Source organism: Ornithodoros turicata, chromosome 5 (assembly GCF_037126465.1).
Source record: "Ornithodoros turicata isolate Travis chromosome 5, ASM3712646v1, whole genome shotgun sequence".
NCBI lineage: Eukaryota > Metazoa > Arthropoda > Arachnida > Ixodida > Argasidae > Ornithodoros > Ornithodoros turicata.
The window spans coordinates 11,476,029-11,500,690 of record NC_088205.1 but is presented as its reverse complement, the minus strand read 5'-3'; the positions used below and the strand labels follow the sequence as shown (position 1 = coordinate 11,500,690).

Here is a 24,662-nt window from a genome sequence, read left to right as displayed (position 1 = left end):
CTGCAGCTTATAGTTATCTACACTGCAATTACTCCCCATTTTAGTCCCCTAACCCCGACATTTACTCCCCAGGACTGCAAACAGTCACTGAACTTCGCGAATGGTCTTCCGAATGCAATAGCCTTCGTAATTATGTGCTCTTCGTGAACTTGATGGAATAAGGAATAACTTACTAAGTTATTCCTTATTGCATCAAGTTGACAATTTTACACCCGCACAAAGTAAGAAATATTTAGCGGTTCTTTCTTGACAGATTGTGCCCAATATATGTCGCAAGATTTTTATCAGTCGACATATCACGGTTGACGGATTAACACGAAGTATTTTCATTCGTGAACATCCATTATGCATCTTTGACTAGTTCGTGCAATATAATCCTGACTCTGTGAAATTCATTTAGTCCTGTGCATTTACTCCCTATAGGGACTACTTTTAGTAGCAAGTCTGGTGGTTGCAGATTGTGGTAACACGGCGCGGCATTTGGCGGAGAAGAGTAAGGCACAAAGTGGGATTCTTGGGGTAAAGAAGGGAGCGGTTGGCGATATCGTGTCGCCATTGAGACTGCATCCTGCTGACGACTGTGAATCTTGTAACTAGGTATCGGTCATGTGATGCAACCCAGGCATATAATGCAATTTTGTACAAGCTCCCGCCCTCGAAATCCTCTACGTATACTAGCCTGTCGGTCGTGTCGTGCCCTTTCCGTAAATCGCTGCTGAAAGCGTCATGACAGATGCTATGACTTACATGACAGGCGCCCTTCCCTCCTTCTTTATAGCCAGCACAGACCATGTTATCAGTAATATTCAGCTCATGTTCTGCGTAAGCCAGCGCGCACTCTTCGTTAGTCCAAATGGGTAGGTCTACTTTCTGCAGAATGCCAGAAGCAGTTCCATCTGAAAGAATGATAGAAGAAAGTGGTCTTTGGGGGAAAATATGTAGTTTCGGCGTTTCTTGAACCATTGCACTCTTTGTACTGATCAAGCTCGACTCTGTTATGCAGCTGTCACGGTATCTACAGAAAGTAATTAATTGGTTTCGGTTTACATATTTCTTGCGCGGAGCAGTGCACCAATACGCTTTTTGGATCAGCTATCTCGCCGTCAATTTCAGACGACATTTTCAAGACGATAGACATTTTCAAACGAAAATCCCCCGACTGAATAATTCGTGAACAGGTGGCGGTATCGAAGAAATTTCTTTTTGGTATAGATACTTGGGGAATCGGCCATGAACTGAGTAGCGAGCAGCTCATTTGCATACGCTAAATAATTAGATTTTAACTTTTACTTCGCACGCTTACTGAACTTCTGTTTTACGCATCGGGACCTTCAGCGAAAAATATTACGAGAAAAAAACCGCATTGCCACTTAGTGATTTTTTTTGAGTAATTAATCGGTTTCGGTTTACATATTTCTTGCGTGGAGCAGTGCACCAATGCGCTCTTTGGATCAGCTATCCGTCTGTCAATTTCGTGTTCATCTGCCTGGCTGACACACGGGGGTGACGGAAGGTAAGGAACAGCCGCAAGAGACGCTTTGGTATTGATTCTCAAAGCGAGTGGTAAACAGCGCTGGCGGTTGTGTCGTTCCGTAGGCGAGATAGCGTGCTCTTATCATGGATGATGACGAATGCGCCTCAAGCGCTGTGAACAAGTGGGGTACACTCTTAAAAATTAGTTACACCACTTAGCACGAACGGCAGCCCGCCATCCCGAATGACAACGTTCTCGCTCGATTTGTTGAAAACGGGAGGCGGAGCCTTTTTTGTGACACTTATGCTGTTCATAATTGTCACAAAAAAGGCGTACACCCCCCGTTTTCAACAAATCAGGGAAGATAACAATATCATTCGAGATGATGGTTGGCAAGGAGCGTGCTATGCGGTGAAGTTCATTTCTAATAGTGTACATTGTTAAGAGTGTGCCGACTAGTTCACAGCGCTCGCGGCGCATTTGTCATCATCCATGACAACAGCATGCTATCTCACCTACGGAACGACAGAACCGACTGTGCTGTCTACCACTCGCTTGGAGAAGGAATATCAAAGCGTCTCTTGCGGCTGTTCCTAATCTTCAGTCAACCCCGTGTGTCAACCAGGCGGATGAACACGAAATTGACAGACGGATAGCTGATCCAAAGAGCGCATTGGTGCACTGCTCCACGCAAGATATACGTAAACCGAAACCGATTAATTACTCTAAAAAAATCACTAAGTGGCAATGCGGTTTTTTTCTCGTAATATTTTTCGCTGAAGGTCCCGATGCGTAAAACAGAAGTTCAGTGAGCGTGCGAAGTAAAAGTTAAAATGTTTATCTAATTATTGAGCGTATGCAAATGAGCTGCTCACTACTCAGTTCATGGCCGATGCCCCAAGTATCTTTACCAAAAAGAAATTTCTTCGATAGCGCCACCTGTTCACGAATTATTCAGTCGGGGGATTTTCGTGAAACACCCTGTATGTAAACAAAACATCGTTTATATTAGGAAGAAAACGTCTTTATACCTCGGGATTAAGTTTTCGATCTTCTCGTGTACGTGGTGTCTTGCTTTTATTTAATTTTGTTTGTTTACTCCGATCTTGGCAGCTTATCCGCAGTCCTCAAACGAATAAGGCGTTTTGTGCGCGACATTCGTGGCATTTCCTGATCCGCCCTTCTACCGAGCAAGCCTCCTATTGGATGTGTGAACAACAACAACAACAACATATATATCCTGATGATGAAGTGGGGAGGTTTTCCACTCTAGGAGTGGAACGCTACCCCATAGCTAGGGGGTCTAATATGAGTGGTGACAATGATGAGTGATGACGATGAGAGATGACGAGAATGATCGGAGCGGCGATGGCGATGCTGAACGTGATCGTGATGGTGGGAATGTCCGAGAGCGCTGCTGGGGTCATAATGAGTTCTTTAGGCGTGTCGCCTCAAAAAAGCCAACTGCATGACGTGACTACATGCGGTGTCCCAAGGGCCGGGGATGGTCAACAAGTTGAAGGGGCGGCAGCCAAGGGTGGCAAGCTGTGACTGCAGTGTGCGCCTCTCGATATAGGTCCGGCAGCGGAGGAGTATGTGTTCTACGTTGGCAAGTACACCACACTCGTTGCACATAAGGCTAGCCTCACAGCCTAGCTGGTAGCGATAGAACGGAGTGAATGCCTCATTCAGACGTAACCTGTGGATTACCGACTTCAGAGGACGACGAAGCTTTGCAGGCAGCCGGTATGACAGCGTTGGGTCTACACTTCCCAAAGAGGACCTAGTTGGAATGTCGTGTTGCCACTGTACGGTAGACCAGGAATCGGACAAATGCCTGAGGAGGGATCTTCTGTCTCCTCTCGAGAATATAATGGGCATAGAAGGCCGTTGTTGATATGCAGCGGCGGCCTCGTGGTTCCCAGTTATTCCGCAATGCCCTGGAACCCACTGAAAGGCAACGGAGTGGGAGCGATCTTCTAGGGACTTGAGGGCACGCAGGATATCTATCACCACTGAGGAAAGTGAACCGCGGATGCCCATATTTTTAATGCACAGGAGAGCTGCTTGGTGTGAGCCCTGCTTCAAATTTTGCTGAGAGAGAGAGAGAGAAAAAAAAGAAAGAAACAGGCAGGAAACGAAAAGGAAGACAGTGTAGCTCATCTAGGCGGCCAGATTTCTTACCGTTGAAAGTGCTCCCAGATCTTCGTTAATGGTTGATTGGAATTTGTGAATGAGATAAGATTCGCGTTGTTCCTATATATATATATATATATATATATATAGGTATTCAATAAAGACCAGAAGTGGAGACGGTGCTTCTACAGGATAAGTAATAAAAGGGGGACTTTATTAAAAACTAAGAGGGGGTATTCGACGTTTCGACAGCAGCGCTGTCTTCAACAGGAATGGGATACTATATGATCCCATTAGATCCCTATAGTATCCCATTCCTGTTGAAGACAGCGCTGCTGTCGAAACGTCGAATACCCCCTCTTAGTTTTTAATAAAGTCCCCCTTTTATTACTTATCCTGTAGAAGCACCGTCTCCACTTCTGGTCTTTATTGAATACCTTTATTTTTCGTGGTCAACCGCATTCGTTTATTTCAACTTATATATATATATATATATATATATATATATATATATATATAAAGGGGGTAAATAGCATCAGCAGAGGAGTAGCATAGCACAACAGAGGGAAGAGTTCCCTTCCCCCTGTTTCGTATATATTTCTGTGTGGGAGAGATTTACTAGACGGATTTCACATGGTACTGTACAACAAGCACAACACACACATAACATACACACACACACACACATATATATATATTTCTTGTATGTGAAGTAATATTTTCAGCTGTGTTTGAGACTTCGTATTGTGTCTGTCCCTTCGTGTTCCCTATAGTCTCGGGGTTTTACATTATGCAACACCTACACGTTCTGTAATACAGCAGACCCTTTAATGAAGAAAGCCCAACCACTTCCTGATAGATGGCAAGGGAGAAACCGAGGGCACATTAATTGTAAGTTAAGGTGTTTGCTAGTGAAGTTCTATGAAAGGCGGAGCCTGCGGTGGAACACTGAATCTGTGCCACTACGTTTTGTAACACTAAGACTATTTAAATACAAAACCATTCCCCACAAGAACATTGACGATGGTGATAGTGATGTGATAAAGAAAAGAAAAGAATAAAATAAACGTGGGGGTGTAAGTTACGACGAAGTCGAACTGGCTACCCTCAGGGCGCTTACACACAGAAAATACAAACAGAACTGAACGAGGTAAAATGATGGGGTTCAACATATAGTCCGAACACACGAACATTAGTACCCTGTATTTGTACCAGTGAAGTTCAGGGATTATCTGAGCGGCGTTTTTCTGCAAGAGACGCCATAAATAAGTGTTTCTATCTCCACAATAGTTCAGGGGAAAGCAATCGAAGCAGTCGAGTACTTATTCGATTCAATGGCGGCGCAGTTGAGGAAAAGGGACACCAGCAGTTTCAACTCGAGCCCACACTCTCTGATTGCCGGTCAGAGATACTGCGACACGCTAGGAATGAGGGGCACACGCACTCAGCTCCCTCAACACATTTTCTCGGACATTGTTGCCAGTCATCATGCAGACGGATAGACTCATGACCTGCGACATCTTTCTCGTGTAACGTTGTAATGGGCGACACAAATTTGACGTAGAAGGGCAAATACAGCACAAGTCTCACAACGCCCTGTCTCATTCAATTGAATTAAATTCAGTCACATTCTACAGCTCAATTGAATGATGACAGATGAAGAAAATCAAAAATTTGAGTGTGTGGGTTCGGATCCCACGGCTGGTGCCTTTTCTTACACTGCGATAATTCAGAGTAGGTATGAGACATTGAGTTGTTGTTGTGATGATGATGATGGTGATGATGATGATGATGATGATGATGGGAGAAAAAAGGGAGATGTGAGCCCACTCACCTCGGGACAAGTCAGCTCTGAGACTTGTGTTGTTCTTCTCCTTCTACGATTAGTCTCTCTCATCCCACTATAACGTTACATGTGTGCTTACTAATTTTCTGTTTTGAACTTTTGAATTTTCTGCACTGAACAATATAGACCGTACGGGGTTAGTGGAGTTGGATTTAAAGTATTTTAAATATACCATGCGTTTAAGCAGTCAAAGATAACACGACAAGAAGGCAAGATGGACGCTGGTGATGATAGGCATCCACAATCGAAACCCTGAGACTGAGAGACACACAGCTTTATTATAAGGACACAGCACTGTATTATTAGGGCATTGGATGGTGGGAAAGGGATGCATTAAAAAAACTGTCTGTGTAGAGTGCTGTGTCCATGTTTTAAAGTTCAGCCACGGTCCCTTGATAGCTTTCTGGTCATGCAGCTCCGTCAAAAAGTTGGCCTAGGGACAACGGGAGCCGCGTGGTGGCGCCGCGATCGGAACGCGGTAGAATGTAGAATCTCCCACTCGGGCCAGTCATGGGAACGGCAGATGCAGTGTTGTTTTTTCGCTTTTCCAGACATCCTACGAGAAAATTATTTGTTGCAATGGTTTCCTGCTACGTTGCAGCAACTATAATCGAATAATCGTTTTCTGTTCGGCATTATTTTATGCGGAAAGCTGCTGCCGACCACTTCGAGTGGCACGGATGTATTGTCGCGAGTCTCCTATCTTCAAACCCTCAGCCGGAGATTCTAGCGCAGTTTATGTGCATAGGGCACGGTGGTAAGGTGATCTGTACTTTACTTAGCGCGTACAGTATACCTCTTACAGTTAATTGCGGACAGGTGCTGCGCCCATGACGGCGTACTAATTGACGCGATCGGCCGATCGCAATCACACCAGTCCTTTCACGAGGTACCAGATGAGTTACTCTCAATTGTTGCCGCGAAGCTGATGAAGACAAAAGTATAGCGTCTAAAAAGATCGCGACTGACAGACATGTCACGAAATTTAACCGCTGTGTCCTTGTTGTTCATCTCTTGTTTTAGTCATCTATCGTCTCGACCTCATTTCTTTTACGAGGCTGAAAGGAACCGCCATGTATCCGACATGCTTCCGTGAATCAATCTCGAGCGCCCTTTTTATCCTGCCATGCTAAACAACTTTAATAATGCGTACTTTATTTAGCGTGTAAAGGACGTTCTACAGTTAATAGCTGACAGTTATATGACCACTCAGAGGCCGCATTCACATGTAGCAACTCGGTAGCTCCACCCACAAGCAACCTTACGGCGACAGGAGAGTGTGGGTTCGAATCCAACTGGCGGAGTCTTTTCCTTATACCCGTTTGTCAAATTATAGTCTTTTTTTTTACGCGAATAGATGATTATTACCTTCTAGAATGGCAATTGACATATTTTCGTAACGTTCGTAAAAAAAGAAACACGTCATTTCTGAGCTGCACGTGCAGGATTTGAACCCGTGAATGCACGAACGAAATCCTCCACGCCCTCGGGAGCCACGTGACAGTACTCCTCTCGCTGACTGGCCAGCGCGCGAGCAACTTTTCAAGTTTTCGTTCGAGGAGCGATTACGAGCAACTCGAGTTGCTGGAGGTTGCCGGTGTCGGCCGACTGCGAATAACTCCAAAGTTGCTCATAGTTGCTGGGAAAAGTTGCCCCGTGTGAACGCTGCCTTGGTATTTGACGCGATCACTAGATCGCGATTACACGATTATTACAAATGTTGACATCCTTGGGAGCCAAATCAGCTCAAAAGCTCCAGTTGCATGAGCAATTTTCTTTTGAGATTCTATCCATAAAAGCACTGAATTCGTTGTTGGTGTCTACGGCAGACGCTTTCTTTTTACGGGGCTGTTTCCCGAGCATCGTTATCTGACGGAACGGCTTCGCAGTTTCGGCGTGCTCAGATACGAAGGCAGCCGTCGAATATGCGCGGCACTGCATCTTCTCGAAGCTTTGACTTTCCATGCTTGTGCAGCACTTCATCGCCGTCGATGACGAGTTCGTCGTGCCATACGGCATCGCTGTGGTCAAAGTGCTTCTCGCAGACACGTGTGTGTGGAGAGTCAAAACTGAACTGCCCACCATCAATGCGATGGATTGCACGTTTCCACTTCTCACGCTTGTCAGAATACGCAGGAAACGCGAACATGGATACCTTGCCACCCTCCGAATACCCAGAGCGACATTTGGTAACACAGCATGTCTCTGGCATGCTGCTAGCACACGGTTATAACGCGACAACATCCGAAAAACGTGTACTGCATTGGGAGACGCAGGCGTCTCTCTCCCGCGTTCCGATGGCAGCGCCACCACGCGGGCGCTCCGGTCCCTGGGCAAAGCTTCCCCATAGAGTTACGGAGAAGCTGCGTGACCAGGAAGCTATCAAGGGACCGTGGTTCAGCTGTGTTTTAGACTAGCGTCGTTTGTGCATCCCTCAGTCTCAGGGTTTTGATTATGGATAACAGTAACCCATTTTCGTTCAGTTCGCTTTGCTCAGAGTTGCTATTTGGGGCATATATGTTGGTAATTTGCGCAGCGGACAGAATAATACGAGTATTACCTTGTCAAAATACCTCTCTTCCTGTGCTTCTTCCAGGTGTTCCAAGTTTTCCTTCCCAAACAGTGCCACGTATGTAGAAACGTGGGGGCTACGTACAAATATGATGAGGAGAAAGTGGACACTCAAGACAAAATGTATAGATAGCTGCCAGTATAACTGCAAATAATACGGTGTGCTTACGTAAGCACACAGTCTACTAAGCTGGATGTGGAAGCTGGAGGACCCGATATGTAGCATCAGCAAGCTACCGGGGATGTTTTTACAAAGCGTAAATGAAGCACTTAATGAGACAAATTCAGCTTATTGACAACATATTGTACTTCAACAGATTGTACATATAGAGGATGAATTGTATAATTACGTCAACTACTATACCGTATGCAGGGGCGGATTTAAGGGTCTGTCATGGGAGGGGGGGAGGAGGGGAGGGGTCTTAAGGAAATTTCGTGCTTTGCGGCACAGCACCACCCAGGAGATAGGGTTTTTACATAGGGAACACAACCAAAAGGGGGGCAGTCGCCCCCCCCCCCTTAAATACGCCCGTGGCCGTGTGGTTGACATACTTAGAAAACACGAATACAAAAGAATATCACGTGCACCAGTCTTGTCATCGAAAGCAGCTACGTTACAGCTGTTCGCATTCTCATTGCGCTTGCACTAAAAGTCAAGTTCGTAATACGTACTTGTCACAGCAATGTGCAGCTGTGATGATCCAGTTCTCATTTACAACAGACGCACCACAGTTGTGGATGTCCACACCAGGAAACCTAAAGATTAGAGACACTTGCCAAGGAAACTCGTGAGGCAAAGCGTCTGTTCCCCCAATGATACGTGGACTGCCATCACTGTACCTTCGCTGGCCACATTCTGCAACGAAATAGTATGCAGTATAGTGTGGTGTAGTATAGTGTGAAACACCCCATCTCATCGCAAGCATCTGTTATTGTTGTTGTTGTTGTAAGGTGACACTTGAAACTCAATGAACATTCTGTAAGTGTAGCTGAGTTTTTACGGAAATGAAGTACGATCTGGTGAGGATTGGTTTACGCCGAGTTGCCCAATCCCAGGAAAACAGAAGGAAGCTGCGCGTCGAAACTATTGTGGCATACCAAAACGTCCTGGGACGTGTTACGTTGTTCCAGTAACGTACCATGAAATTCATAAAATGCACCCTCCAAATGATGATGATGATGATGACATCGGGTGTTTCGCCACCGGGGCGATGCTGGGTACATCATTTACGAATCTATTAAGTAGCCTTGCAAACCGCCTGCTGTCAGGCAAGCCTTACGTTGCTAGGCATTTTTTGTGAAGCTAAAAAGAACATAGCATACAGGGTGTCCCAGAAAACGTTTCATTATTTTATAATAAAAAAACTACAAGCGTACAAAACTACCTAGCGTGATGCGGTCAATGGCATTTGTTCTTACTGGGTTTTTGCCACCTCCTCATGTGAATGTCGTGTAAAGTAAGTTTAATTATGTAAATTTTTGCGAGCTTAAGTCGGGAATTTGCCTAGAAAAGGTCACTTTTTTATCCCACCAATGTGAAGAGCGTGTCTAATTTAGTCGAATTAATAATAATTGACAGGAATGTTCAGGAGCTACCTCATCGGGAAAAATAACCGAACATCATGCTCTACGAAGGTCGCACAGAATAGCGCGCGATGGATTTTTCAGATCAATATTTGTCAGTCCGACGAAAGGAGGCTGGAAACCCCGCCCTCCCCGACATCGCAGAAACAGATAAAATAGGCACGGCTTATCACGTCCGACTTTCGCTGGGATAATGATTTCCCTCTCAGAATTTTAGGAACTGTTACATTTTCTACTATCACTCTGTGGGCAGGCTTCGGAACCTCCTTTCGTCGCACTGAGAGCGATTGCGCTCAAAAAGTCATCGCGCGGTATGGTCTGGTGCTCCGAAAAGCATGATATTCGGCTATTTCTTCCGATGGGATAACTCGTGAATATCACTGTGAATTATCATGAATTTGAATGAATTCGGCACGCTCTTCATATTGGGGGGAGGGTAAAAAAGTGACCTTTACTTGGAAATTTCCGAGTTCAGTTCGCTAATATTTACATAATTAAACCATTCACATTAGGAAGTGGCAAAAACCTAATAAGAACAAATGCTGTTGACCGCATGATTCTAGGTGGCGTAGTTTTTTTATTATAATTCGATGACACGTTTTCTGGGATACCCTGTATATACTACACATTCAAAACGCAAACGTGGAGTGGTTTATTTGTGTCTGGCCATGCGTGTTATAGGTGAAATGCTAATTAAATTTTCAGCTATGAAATTTACGAAAGAATAAACGTTTGCGTTTCGGTTCATTTCAGATTCAGGGCGTGTCGCCACTGGAAGTCTAGAAAAAAACAAAAGGAAGCTCAACGGTGAAAAAAAAAAGAAACGTGATGATGATGATGAAACTGGTTCTCGGAAATCTGCATGTCATTTCTAAGGTCCGAGTCCCGAGTCAGAGTTGGCGCGGGTTGTTTCAGTGACGTCGCATCTGGTACGTACAGGGCTCAATATACTGTCGTTAGAAAACATGTCGCACGAAATGAAAAGGCTTTGCGAAAACCAAGTTGTTCTGAGATTATAGTAGAAGGCAATGGATGTAATAAGTATGTGGTACATTTAGATTCCGTTCAAACAGTAACCTGGTAAAAACACATGACGCTTGTGCATTTCCACGTCTCGAGGGACCCCTGTGACACTTTGTGACGCTCTTTGTTATTTGTGCTTTGAGATTTCGCACGTGGTCTCTTCTACACTGTTGCTTTTGGTGCCAAGTTTTGTGGTGATGTTTTCATCCATTCCGTTTCACAGTGTATGAGGGGGGGGGGATATGTTTATTCGAAAAAAAAAAAAACAAGGAAAGGTTAGTCAAGCAGAGACCGACTTTCTATCTCTTTCATAAAAAGAAAACAAAAAAAAAAGAAAGAAAAGGGGGGAAAATGACAGAAAACGAAAAAAGAAAGGAAAACGAAAAGAGTGTATAGGTTTGTGTAGCTTCCCTTTCTTTTCTGTATATCGTGTCCTGGAGTAGCCAGTCCCGAGTGGCTCAATTCTGTCTTTTACAAATTAATCAACCGAAACCCACGTGATTCAATGAAGACCGTGCATCCAAACAACTCAAAGCAGTAAACTAGTACACGTAGCATTAAACGTCGGAAGACGAGTTTTTCAACTTTTTTTCCCTTACAAACACACAAACAAACAAGCCACGAATAAACTAAAAAATTCCAATCAACATTATATAAGCAACTTTGGATGCATGTATGATGTATGATCAGCACCATATTCCTCTACTTACTTGCAGCAAGTGCGCAGTAAATGATTGCCACAAACAGCACAGCTACTTTCATCGCCATGATGTAAGGGAGAGCAGGAATAATTGTGTTATCTTCCACGTAGATTATATACCTTTCCCTTTACATGGGATGATGCAAGCGGCGTACATCGACCACCAGGTTAAGGTCTTTTGTGTCAGCACGATCACGGGTGTAAAATAATTGCGCTATAGTGTTACCCACATCAAAGTCTAACGCAGAGCACAAGAAACGTCAACGATATAATCTTTCGGAAAAAAAAGAAGAAAAAAAAAAAACAAAAAGCCCTTCCCTCTGCTCCTACGCTACTAAATGTTTGAAAGGTAAGCAAATGTTTCTCTATGCAAGAAATAAGTCACGGCGCGAATGACTGCTTCAAGGAGAGAGAGAGAGAGAGAGAGAAATACATGATGACGATGATATGGGGATGACTTCCGCTCATTGAGCAGAATGCCACCCCATTGCTATTGGGGAAAAATGAGAGGATGGTGATGAGGATGATGCTGACGACGCTGACATGGTTTTAGAGAGAGTCGATAAGGCCGGTAGTTTGCAGGAATTTGATGAAGGGTCGCAAGACGGACATCTGCTTTCGTGTGTCCCATGGTCCCAAAATGAGTCTGAGGTCAAGGGGTCGGCTGTCAGTCCGCGCAAGGTCGTTTGCCAACAAGTGACGCTCCCTCCTATAAGTGGCACATGCGATGATCACATGGTCCGCGGTCGCTGGCACACCACACTCCGGCCACAAGGGACTACTGGCACACCCTATCTGGTAACGGTAGTACGGCGAAAAGGCAACATTCAGCTGTAAGCGATGCAGGAGCGACTTAATGACGCGCGGTAAAGATGTCGGTAAGCGACACGAGAATGTTGGGTCTACAATTCCCAGTATGGTACTGGCCGGGACATCCCGACGCCATTGTTCCACGGATGAGGAGGCAGCCCAGTCACGAAGAAGGGACCGTCTGTCCCCCCTTGGGAGAACAATCGGGACACACTTGCCCTGGTGGTGAGCGGCCGCTGCGGCAGCGTCGGCAACGTGGTTGCCAGAGATTCCGCAATGACCCGGAATCCATTGAAAAGCGATGGTGTGGCCGTGGGCAGTTATGGACTTCAGTAGGCGTAGAATGTTTATCACAAGTGTGGGCAGTGAGCCGCGGAGACCTGAGGTTTTCAGGCATCGAAGAGCTGACTTGGAGTCCGTACAGACTGCCCATCGCCGTGGATCGCAGGTGGCCGCATATTGTAAAAACAGCAGGATTCCGTACAGCTCGGCTGAGGTCGAAGAGGTGCGATGGGACAACCGGCAACCCCGGGTGAGCGGTATCGAGGGTACCACAAAAGATGAGGATGACGAAGTTTTCGTTGAGGAGCCATCCGTGAAGACCGTGCAGAACCCATCATATGCGGTGCCGATGAAATCCATAGTCAGTTGCTGTAGTACGAGGTCGGGGTAGCTCCTTTTGTTGTCCGTGATCCCTGGGACAGAGGCGGTGACGCTTGGCGACGGAAGTGTCCCCGGGGGCCGTGCTTTCAGAGGCGGGGCTGATCACGAATTTCGGAACGCGGGATTTGAATGACATTATACATCCGTGGATCGGCGTGCCCGAAGTTTTCGGATGAGCGGGTGGTGGCGATGGTGTGCAATCAGGCGGAGATACTGGCGCACAGTTTCTGTGTTTCGGAGGACTTCAAAAGGGATGTCGCGGGCTTCCGCAACCACTAGCCTTGTCTCGGCCCCGCGGGGGACACCGAGGCACACCCGTAGGCTCTGTGCCAGCATAGCGCGGATCCTCTGTGCTAAGGTGCTGGGGAGATCGTGAAGCACATGAAGACTGTAGGCGACTGTGGCACGAATCAAGGCATTATGCAGCATCAGGAGGTCCTTCGCATCGCGTCCCCACCTCATTCCAGCGAAGTAACGGATGAGAGCGGTCCAGCGCTGAACTTTCTTCTCCATGCCATCGATGTGACGTTTCCAAGAGAGGCTTGTGGTTAGAGTTACGCCGAGGAATTTGTGGTGCTCGATATTTCCATCCCTGCTCGGAGCAGGTAAGTGTGAATGTCGTCCAATGTAGCCTGGAGGCGTTGTCGAATGGCAGGGGGAGATGTACCAGTGGACCAGATGCATATGTCGTCGGCGTAAAGGGACAAGTTGACCTTCCTTCGAATGCAACTCTTAATGCCCGCCATTACAATATTAAATAAGAGCGGGCTCAGGACGCTTCCTTGTGGAACACCCTGAGGGACCGGGAACAAGTCGGTGTCGCCTTGTGATGTGCGGACGAAGACAGACCGTTGTTGGAGAAAGTCCTGAAGCCAACATAGTGTACGATGCGAGAGACCAGCTTGGTACAGACCATGCAAGATGGATACGTGACTGACAGTGTCATACGTCCTTTTGACATCAAGAAAAACGGCGACAGAAATCTTCCTGCGCTGTTTACCAACTTGCACAGCTGTGACGAGATCAACTACAGAGTCTATTGAGTTACGGTAACGGCGAAAGCCGCTCTGCTCCTGGGGAAAGAATTCATGGCTCTCAAGCCACCACTCAAGCCTCCGTAGGACCATTCATTCCATGACTTTGCCCAAACAACTGGTGAGGGTAACCGGGCGAAATGAAGACAGCTGAGACGGGTGCTTTCCTGGTTTCAAGAGCGGCACCACCTGACCTACTTTCCACTCCAAAAGTACCTGTCCGCTTCTCCACGAATGGTTGTACATGGCTAACACAGCCTTGAGGGACAGAGTATCCAGGTTCCTAATAGCAGCGTAGGTGATACCGTCCGTGCCAGGAGATGACTTTCTACTCGAAGATGATATCGTCGTGAGGAGTTCCTCCTTGGTGAAATCCATGTCGAGAGGGGGTATTGATGGCATAATCACATGTTCAAGGGTAGACTTCAAGCAAGCTGTGCCTGCCCGGTACTCAGCACAACGACACACGTCCGCAGCTCTCGTAATGAGACGACAAAATTCCGAGGCAACCAGCTTCTCTAAAGAGGACGTGGATAGGGCCAAGGACCCTAAAGGATTTCTAACTGGATGAGTTTCCTTCAGGCTACGTGCATTTCTCCAGATCCGGGCAGGGCTTGCAAATGGGGACAGTGTCATGCAAAATTGGCGCCAACGCTGACGGTCAATGTCCCGGAGTGCCTTCTGTACCTGTTTGCTGGCGCGTCGTGCTTCCTGGATGTCATGAATGTCGCCAGTCCGCCTAGCTTTGCGCTCTGCACGTCGCCGGAGAGCTCGGAGCTGTTCCACCCGGGGGTTAGTGCCTAAGTGACCAGGGATCAAGCGGACTGACTTGGTAGAGAGCGCCAAAGAGCGAACAATCAGCTTTACGACATCGTTTACCGAACGCAGGGATTCAGCGTGTGCCGCACAGGCAGTCCGGAAAGCATTCCAGTCTGTTATCTTCACGATTCTGCAGCCAGATGCCGGGGGATAACGGTTATATGTTATGTAAATGGGGATGTGATCGCTTTAGTCCTCTAGACTCTAGGTCGGTGTACCAGTGTAAGTCCCTAGAAATATCTTTAGAGCAAAGAGAGACATCCAGGACGTCAGTAGAGAACGATCTGCCGATGAATGTTGGGGAGCCGTCGGTTAAGTAGATGAAGGTCAAATCTCTCAATGATTTCCAGCCAGATCTTTCCTTTGCGATTGGTCTTGGGGCTGCCCAATACAGGGCGATGGGCGTTTATGTCGCCAACCACCAGAAAAGGCGGATCTAAGTCGTCGAAGACGGTCATCAGGTCAGTCTTCGAAACCGGTACCGATGGTGGTATGTAGAGACTAACAACGGTAAGAGTGATCTTGCCGAGACGAACATTACACTTTACGCAGTCAAAAGGCTGTCAAACGCAGTCAACTGTGACATTGGCACAACTGCAGACACGAGGCTCAGGCGGACAAACAAGACACTCCTATAAATGTCCGCGTCGCCCTGAGTAACCATAGCATAACCGCTTATGCTAAAGTCCTAAAGTTTGACGTCAGGGAGCTTGTTTCGCAAACCGCGTGCATTCCACTGAATTAGGGCGGCACGCTTATATATTTGCTCCATGGCCGGAAAAGCATATGTCCATTACCATCAGGGCCTGCACTTCTGGTAGGTTCGCAGACTCAGGGCAGCATGCCACAATCGCTTCAAGGAACGTTGGCAGAGAGCACGCTGTTCGTGTTCTCACCATTACTAGATTATAGCGACCATGTCATAGTTGACGAACCCAATGAGGAGCCCGTCCGAACGATCCGCTAGGGCAGGATACGCTAGGATCATGGGCCTGCGAGATCTGCATCATGATTAGACGATGAACATTTCAATGTTGAACGCGCAGAAGCGGACCCGAAGCAGCAGGTACCCGGGTTCCAATCTCGGTGCCGGCTGTGCTGTCTTGGGTTTTTCCTGGGTTTTCCTCAGACGCTTTCAGACATATGTCTGCACAGTTGCCTTAGAAGTCAGCCCAGGACGCGCTTTCCCTCAGGGTGTCAGTCGTGACGTCGCAAACCTCTCTAAGGCCGACAACGGCGCTCCCTTTCACCATCACCACCACCACGATTAGCGTAGCAAACGACAGCAACAGTTCGTATGAAAAGGCGTAGAGTGACGATGATAAGCAACTTTAGAAGGAATAATCACTCGTTGGATATTCACCGCTTGTACAGAAGTACTAACGTAGGCTAAAGTACGGAGTACTGTAGAAAGTTAGGAAGCACTAGCCCGGCCGATGCCGCGCAGGGAAGAGGTCCGTATGACATGGTCGCTACAACCTATAGTAGGTCGTGGTTCTCACTACGGCGAGCTTGCTCTAAGTCTCGTGGGTGACTAGAATAATTCGGTAAGCGGTAATCAATTACACTACTCAATTACACCACAACCCGTGTGTGCACAACGTCCCATCCAACTTGAGGTAGAAGAAAATAAAATTCTTTCGGAGGGTATCTGTGTATACATTTATCATGTGATTTTACTCCACTTACCACTGCTTGTCAGTGTGGCACAGCGTGACACCTTCCAGTGGCTTTGACTAGAAACGTCCTGGAAACGTAGATGCGTCCTGGAGAAAAAGAATAGAGCGTTACATACTATCATTAATATAATATCATAGATGTGGCGATGCAAAGCGACTTAGCACAGACGTTGCACTGAAATAGTTTTATGCCTTTTGCGGAAACTTCGTCAGCTGTTGATACATCTTGCACAGTTCTCCAGCAATCGTCCGACATAGTCCTTAATTTACTACCTGCCTCGGAAAATAGAAAAATTATAATATGGGCCTGCCAAGACTTCGCGGACTACGTTCGTCTTCTGCGCAACACAGTAGATGATGAATTGGGCGAACCTACAAGTTTAGCTTCTCTGCCTGAAATTGAGACTGATCCCAGTGTACATTGACATTATATTATTTGCGTCAGTAGGGTGAACGGTCCAAAATGAACCATTAGTGTAATGTACGTCGAATGTGATACAGAAGAACCTTTTTTGCACTTAAAGTAATCCTCATTGGATAAGCCTTCTTTCTGCTTCAACGCCTCAAAAACGGAAATTGGGCTGTTCTGTATGTCATGCTGTAGGAGCGATAAAACCCCCGTGCTGGGAAACAAACAAAAAGACGACACAACACACAGCACAGAACATCACACACACAACACATATCTGTCCTCTGTGTTGTCGTCTTTCTCTCTGGTGGCCGGGACAGAGGTTTTATCGCTTTTAAAGTATTCAACTCTTCCTGGTTGTTCTAAGTTCAGTTTTATAAAACTTGCACGTGCAATATGTTATCGTCAGATGGATCGCTACTAAATGAATTTCGTTTAGGTCAAAATGGCACAGGACATTCGAGTAGTCCTCCCACGCAGTTCAGTCCTTTTCGCTTTCAAGCGATCCATCCTCCTCGATAATTCGGAATTAACCTCGCAGGTCTCGAGGGGAATGGATCGCTACATGGATGTGCAACACAGCTAGCTCCACCAGCGTGTGTACAACGTCTCATCCGACTTGAGATCCAAGAAGATATTCTTCTTCCCAAGGGTAGGGGTGTACATTTATCACACGGTTGTACTCAACTTACATCTGCTTTCAGCATGACACAGCGTGACACTTTCCAGCGGGACTGACTAAAACCCTCCACTACGTGTCCTTCATTTCCCTTTCCCAAGTGGTCGCCACAGTCGGCGGCATGTTATCAAACCAGTCCATGACCCAGTTCTTACTTTATCTCACGTCGTAAGTCATAATCATTGACCTACTCCTCTCAGTAGCCTCTTCTTCTTCTTTTTAAGTATTGAGAGAGGTCAGCCAGTACTCATCTCGCACATGCCTCGGTCAACCGCATGCCATATCGGATCATTGCTATGCACCTAGAAGTGATTGGAAAGTGGAACAAAAAAGCATGTTTGCTTCCCTCTACGATGCTCATATTCTATGTTCACTTGGAAATCGCACAAACGTTAACACCAGGAACACGGCGGAGCGCTTTCTCTACCTGACGGCAATGCTTTACAGTCTGACCCCTGCACTGTAGCCAACATGTTTGCCACGCACTTTCCATCTGTATATAACGACTCTAACTGTTCCACTCTAGATATTAGTTTACCTGTCTCGTCTTGCGGTGATAATTTGCCGTTAGCGATGATTACCGATTAGCCATTACCGAGAGCGATGTTGATGATGCTATTCGCAAGCTAAAACCAACCATCTAGGCCAGGGCCGGCATCGCCGCCGTCTTCCTTGTAGACGGCTGTGCGAAAAAACGGTTGGAGAAGAGGAGAAGGAAGAAGAGAACGAACGAGAGAGGCATTCTCCACCCAAATTGTCACCGTCAGCCATAGTACAGTTAGACATCTTCATAGCCCTGGCCGATCTCCCTTGTGGCTAATGGCCATTCTCCGTGGGACGAAGAAGAAGAAGAAGAGGCGATAGCTAGATTAGCTTGATGGTTCCATAAAAGGATTATTACATTGGCGCAGCCGAATAGGATTGGAAAACCATGTGGGTACAGTTCACGATTCAAGGCACGCAAGACAGTCCCATGTTCCCGCAATGCGTAGTGGACGAGGAGGAAACCTTCGACCTGTCCGGGCACCGGAATCCGGCAGCACTTCTGGAAAAAGACCTGCCAAAAGCCTTGGAAAAAGCCTGGAAAAAGCTCTGGAAAAAGCCTTGTCAAAAAGTCAGAAGCTTCAGTCTTGCTTTCCAAGGCCACCGTCAAAGTAAACATGAAGATCAGTGACTCCCATAAGTATGTTCGTCAGTGTCTCCCTGTTCAACACACGGCTTTACCAGAGGCGGCCGAAGGTATCGATGCTACGAGTATCGTCCGACTGATCCAACAGCAGCAAGCGCATATGACGCGACAGCAACAAGTGCTAATGGTGTTGGTCACTTCACCGTCCGGAAGACAAAATGTTCAGAGGACTGTGGTGCAGCCGGATATTTTCGATGGGTCGACAACGAGCACGACGGACTGGATTTCAATGTATGAGAACGCCTGCCAAAGAAATGGCTGGACTACCGACGAAGACAAGATAGATAATCTCAGACATGCTCTATCCGCCACAGCCAAGAAGTGGTATGATTGCCGAATTTTTCACAAGCGGAGCGATGCCTGGGCGTCGTGGAAAGACAGTTTTGTATCATCGTTTGGGGACAACAAGGTAGAAAGATGGGATGAAGCCGTGGCCTGCAAGTATAAAGGCAGACCACTTGTCGATTATCATTTTGAGAAGCTTGGTTTGCTCCGCCTAGCGGAACCACAGCTTCCAGACGGGTCCTCGTTGCCTTGACAGTTCACGGCCTTCCAAACGACCTACGACAGGCCGTACAAATTCGAGTACCTAAGAAGTCAGAAGATCTACTACACCGTTTCAGAGACCTAGCTGCAGACAAAGGAAGGGCCCCTAACCCCACACCTCCACCAGCTTCGTCACACCTGAGAAGCATTCCTTTCGTAGACCGTCCCCCTCTGTTGCGCGGTCAACAAGGTACCGCAGCGATATCACGAATTACGGCAACAGCGGATGAGGTACTTGACGTCGACACTACCATAAACGCTCTGAAAAAAAAAAAAAAGAAGAAACCAATAAACGAGGGTGAAGGTTTCTACCCTCAGATGACAAGTGAAACCGTCTACCTCTGCAGCCCCAAATTGCTATACGTACCAATGTGCGTAAATGGTGTCAGTATGGAAGGCCTTGTCGACAGCGGGTCGTCGATAACATTTGTTAATCGCCGCCTCATCTCGTCCGACCGTGACGACTCAAAACCGGCTCAACAACTACTAGCTGCTATAGGCTACCAGTCGTACTCATTCGGCAAAGCAGAGCTGAATTACTGTAGGACGGAGAAGGAACTTCTAGCCGTACTAGAAGCCACCAGGTAGTTCTGTACATACCTCGATGGTCGCCCCTTCAAATTCTATACAGACCACAAGCCGATTGTAGATATCCTCACCTCTGCAGAACTAAAAGGCAGGTTGGCACGATGGGCGTCCGAATTGAAACACCTTGAAATGTCCGTACACTACAAGTCCGGAAAAGACCTCACAGATGCCGATGCACTCTCACGATTAGGTCTTCACGGAGTCGCCGCCGCTTCAATCGAAGATCCACGCATGTGGGACACGGAGCAGCTCGAGCCAAGGTTGTTTCGCCGTACCGCCAACGATGAAGTTGAAGATCCTTCGCATGTACCATGATACCCCTGACTCCGGTGGCCACGACTGCGTATCCCGAACATATCGCAAGCTATGTCAGCGTTTCACCTGGCCGCGGATGAAAAGGGATGTTAAAGAGTACGTCAGATCATGCGAGCAATGCCAAAGATATAAGAGCAAGTACCGGCCAAGGACTGATCTAATGGTGCTGCCGGAACACTCCGACACCCCGTTCGAAGTTGTTCACATCGATTTTGCTGAACTTCGAAAGAAATCTGAGGGCGTTAGGAAAACACAATCGTTCATCATCGCTATCGACGAGGCCACCCGAACAGTGTGCACGCGACCCGGACGAGAAGACACCAACAGGGTCATAACCTTGCTTGAAAGAGAAACATTCGCACCCACTAAGGTAATTGTGTGCGATAATGGACCAGCTTTTACAAGCAAACGCATGAAGACGTGGGCAGAGCAGAAAGGTGTCCATATGAAATCTACAGCACCATACCACCCAGCGGCAAATGGCATGGCCGAGCGAGCTGTACGCGACATAAAACAATACTTACATATCTATGAGGACTTCCCAGGTGAATGGCGTCCATGTCTCGAGGCAGCTACCCACCACCATAACCGGTCCTACAACAGTGCGATCGGCTGCTCACCGTATTTCACCATGAACGGCACGCCAGTACTAAAAGCAGATCGCGACTTGGGAATTGCCGGCGCACTGAACGTCCGTGAAAAGCGTAAAAACAAGGACCAGGAACACCAATACAGAACTTCCACTAAAAGATATTTCGACCGTCGCCGCGACCCCAATATACCCGAGATTGAAGTGGGAGATCTTGTACTGGTGCGAAAGGGGCTGCGCGGAAATCCAGTCACACTCCTCGGGCCCGTCCCTGTTCTCCAGGTCACCAGAAAGCAGGTGTGATTAAGACCGTTGGGTACACTGGTGACACCGGTCGATTCGAACTTGCCACCATAGGCAACGTCTTTAAATATCATCCCCGGAGGGATGAACTTTCGCCACCCGGTTGTTTGTAGGCGGCTGTGCAAAGAACGGTTGGAGAAGAGGAGAAGGAAGAAGAGAACGAACGAGAGAGGCGATAGCTAGATTAGCTTGATGGCTTCATAAAATGATTATTACATTCCTTAAGGCTTATTGTGATATCCTCTCACCAGTGTTGACGTTTATATTTACCTTGTCACATAACTGCGATACGTTTCTTGCTCTATGGCAATCTTCCCTAATAGTTACTGTCCGCAAGTGTGCCAGCGTGCACCTTTGAATAACTTCATCTTCGCTGCGTAACGGAGGAGAACAAGAATGATTATGTTATCTTGCGTGTAAATTATATACCTTTACTTTTACATGGAACGGTGATATAGGCGTATATTGACCACAAGACCAAACTCCGTGTCAGCGGGATCAGCGGTCCAAGGTATACTTGCGCAGGTGTTGCGTGTGTCAAAGTCTAACGCGGTGCAGAAAGACCGCGTAATGATGTAAGTATCCACATCCGTTTACACGTACGGTGTGGGTTCAACACCGCCACGTCCTTCTAAAGTCCACGTACCTCACTAAAAAACGATTAAAACCGAATGATCACTGCACCCAGGCATGAAATATGGAACGCCCTTTAGCCAACTGGAACTTCACGATGTTCTCCGTTCAAAAATATTAACCCTAGACATGATGGAACGTCCAGAAGACAAAGACACGAACAGCGTTCTTGCTGGAACTGTCTTATTCAAATACTCAACATTTTTTCCCAACAACTGATTTCACAAAGCTTTCTCTTTGTACTCTGGCAGCAGTGATGTCAGAGCAAGACTTTCTGACCCCGTCTTATTGTTTTCCGTCCCATAGAGCTGGTACCGGCGAACAACTGGCGGAGGAACGCGCGTGGCAGTATGCCGCGCGAACTTCGTTCCAGAAAATCCGCTCCATTGAAGCTGGGGGGGGGGGGGGGGAATAAGTTTAATGCAATGTAACAAAGAAAAAGAGAGAAGGGAAAGGTTAGCCACGGTATGGGCTTGCTATTCCCAAAAGCTACCAAGCAAACAAGAGAAGATACAGTCAGCTCAGACGCAGAAGATTTTGAAAAAAATGCAGAATAAACAGCTCCTTCACTAATCGTTGCGCATAGGACGTATCAGAAAATGCCCAGGAGTTTAGATTCCCGAAGGAATCGTGTCAGAGCATACATGACTTCAGCGTGCTGACTAGGGCCAAGTAGCACCACGAGGGAAAGCTCTCGGTAGCCTAGATGAGCAAGGCGGCAACGGAGACTCGACCGGTGATCTTCGTACCGCTGGCAGGCAAGGAGGATGCGAGCCCCATCAGCTTCTACGTGGCACGTGGGGCAAAGAGGCGATGGATGCTGGCTCACCTTAAATAGGAGGAGGGGAGTTCGTGGCACATTCAGGCGCAGCCGATGCAGCAACGATTCCTCGATGCGCGGGATACGACCAGGCACAGCATATGGCATTAAAAAGGATCAATGGATTTAAGGAAGGCATTGGTTCGTATAGCTTCTTGCTGACAGAGCTGTGTGCGGTTGGCAGCGAAGCGGCGAATTTTCAGCTGGCACATAAAGTGCGCAAGGGGAAAGAGTTGGTTGCTCAGTGTCGTGGGCTTGCCGAGCGACGGCTGTCAGCACGAGGCTGGCCTTTGTGGTTACACCACGCGTTTTTGAGAATTTAGAGAATGTTGTCGACAAACTCCTCTGCCAATCCCTACCCCTCTCACCAAGCTTTGCGAACGTGATTGTGAAATATGTCAGGAGTCAGGAGCAATGTAAATTGGTACATAGAAAACAGCGCAGAGACGGGACACGAAGAAGCAGAAACAAGTACGCTCTGTGTGTGCACTTGTTTCTTCTTCTTCGTGTCCCGTTTCTGCGCTCTTTTCTACGTAGTTATGTACCAACTTGCCCAAATCTCCGCCTTAAAAATGCGAAGGTTGGCTTTGAGAAGGTTCTATATGGTCGAATGATACGCATAATGCAGTGTCCTGCGCTTGTTTTTGCAAATACAGTGAACATGAATGATGCAAGCCTGTAATGACATAAACTAACAGTCCTACATTGTGTAGAATTAGACGCGTGACCAGGCCGAGCCGGACTCTTGCAAACACGTTTGTCGGCGCAAAGTGCTGTCGTATATTGCCGGCCGGCCTGGAGCCTATAACAACCCCGGCCCGCAGGCCGGGCCGCGCTCGCGCCTGTGCAGGGCTCTTCTTCTGAGTGCCTTCGTTCCTTCTTCGGCAAACGTCATATTTCATGTGAAGGCTACAGCTGAACGTCCTGTACGTACCCTAGCATAAACTCGGAGAGTCTGATTTCTCCATCGGCAGCCAGTTTCGGGTCGTAAAAAAGAGAGCACGTGCTGCTCGAGCATTCCAAGCGACCGAGTGTTACGCCGACAGTCGCATTTCCCTGATGGCGACCATGTGATGTAAAAAAAAGTCGTTGGACAGTGCAACAACAACATATAAATTAATGATTATAACCGGGGCAGCAGTAGCAGCAGCAGCAAACGTATATACTGCAACCACTGTAGCGTTTCCTTAATAAACTCGGCTGATTGTCACGCACAGAGAAGTAACGCAAAGTAACTTGGAAAATGAGTAGAAGTTAACAGACAAATGTATTTAACTTGAACCACCTTGGGACAAAAGTTCACGGAACACGGCACTGACGTATTTCTTCATCGGGACCTCCCCCTTCTAGATATTACGAAGAGATCGAATAAGAAACAGGTGACCGGATATTCTGTCCGTCCCTCAGTTTGTGTGTCCACTCCTGTTTGCCACTAGGGTGTCACCCAAATAGAGAAATGTGACACTTCGGTGTTCCATAAACTTTTGTCCCAAGCTGTACTACTATGGGGGGGGGGGGATCTATTTATTTGGGACAGGAAAAGTCAACCAGATGAATCTGCGGAATTTACATCTGTATCTCCCCACTTCATCGTCAGAATATAATTGTTCTTGTTGGTGTTATGTAGCTCTACTTGGAACGATGATCCCTGCGTTGACGTATATCCTTTGTGTTAGCAGGATCAACTGTCGAAAATGAGCCATTGGTATATTTATTATGTACGTCAACGTCGAACGTGATACAGAAGGACCGTTTCAGAAGGTCATCGTCGTTCCAGAAACTTTGTCTCTCTTTCAACGTCTCTTGATTGTTGCTAGTTCAGTTCAATAAAACACGCGTGCTCAGCACAGCTAGAAAGCAATGGCACTACCAACATTAGTGCGAGTACAACGTCCCATTATTGGTCCGACTTGAGATAAAGGAAGACGCTCTTTTTCAAAGTGCCACCGACGTAAATTTATCTCGTGTTTGTACTTCACTTACCACTGCTTGTTAGCATTGCAGCGAACCGCACGGCCGTGTTTTCCCTTACATTCTTACAAGCGTTGGCACAGTGCGACAGCTTCTTGTGGAATTCACTAGTACCGCAAACTAAGTGACCTAGAGTGGAAAACCTCCCCACTTCATCGTCAAAATATAATTGTAGTTGTTGTTGTGACCTTTCTTTTCTTTTCTCAAGTGGTTACTACAGTGTGCGGCACGTTGCACTAAAACTAGCCCGTAACCAGTTCTTACTCTGCACGTCCAAACCA

General features: G+C 47.1%; 1 protein-coding gene across 2 annotated transcripts; it reads right to left on the bottom strand.

Moving 5' to 3' along the window:
• Nucleotides 1-763: 763 nt before the first annotated feature.
• Nucleotides 764-11,431, bottom strand: LOC135394022 (chymotrypsin-like elastase family member 3B). Of its 2 annotated transcripts, none has more exons than XM_064624445.1 (4): nt 11,345-11,431; nt 8,700-8,883; nt 8,017-8,104; nt 764-896 (listed from the first exon to the last, which is right to left on the bottom strand). In XM_064624445.1, exons 1-4 carry the CDS (start codon nt 11,400-11,402, stop codon nt 864-866), a joined length of 363 nt encoding a protein of 120 aa, XP_064480515.1. In that variant the 5' UTR covers nt 11,403-11,431; the 3' UTR covers nt 764-863. The 2 variants fall into 2 exon arrangements, with proteins under 2 accessions (XP_064480515.1, XP_064480516.1); XM_064624446.1 differs by lacking the exon at nt 764-896 and adding an exon at nt 4,117-5,511.
• Between the last annotated feature and the right edge of the window lie 13,231 nt (nt 11,432-24,662).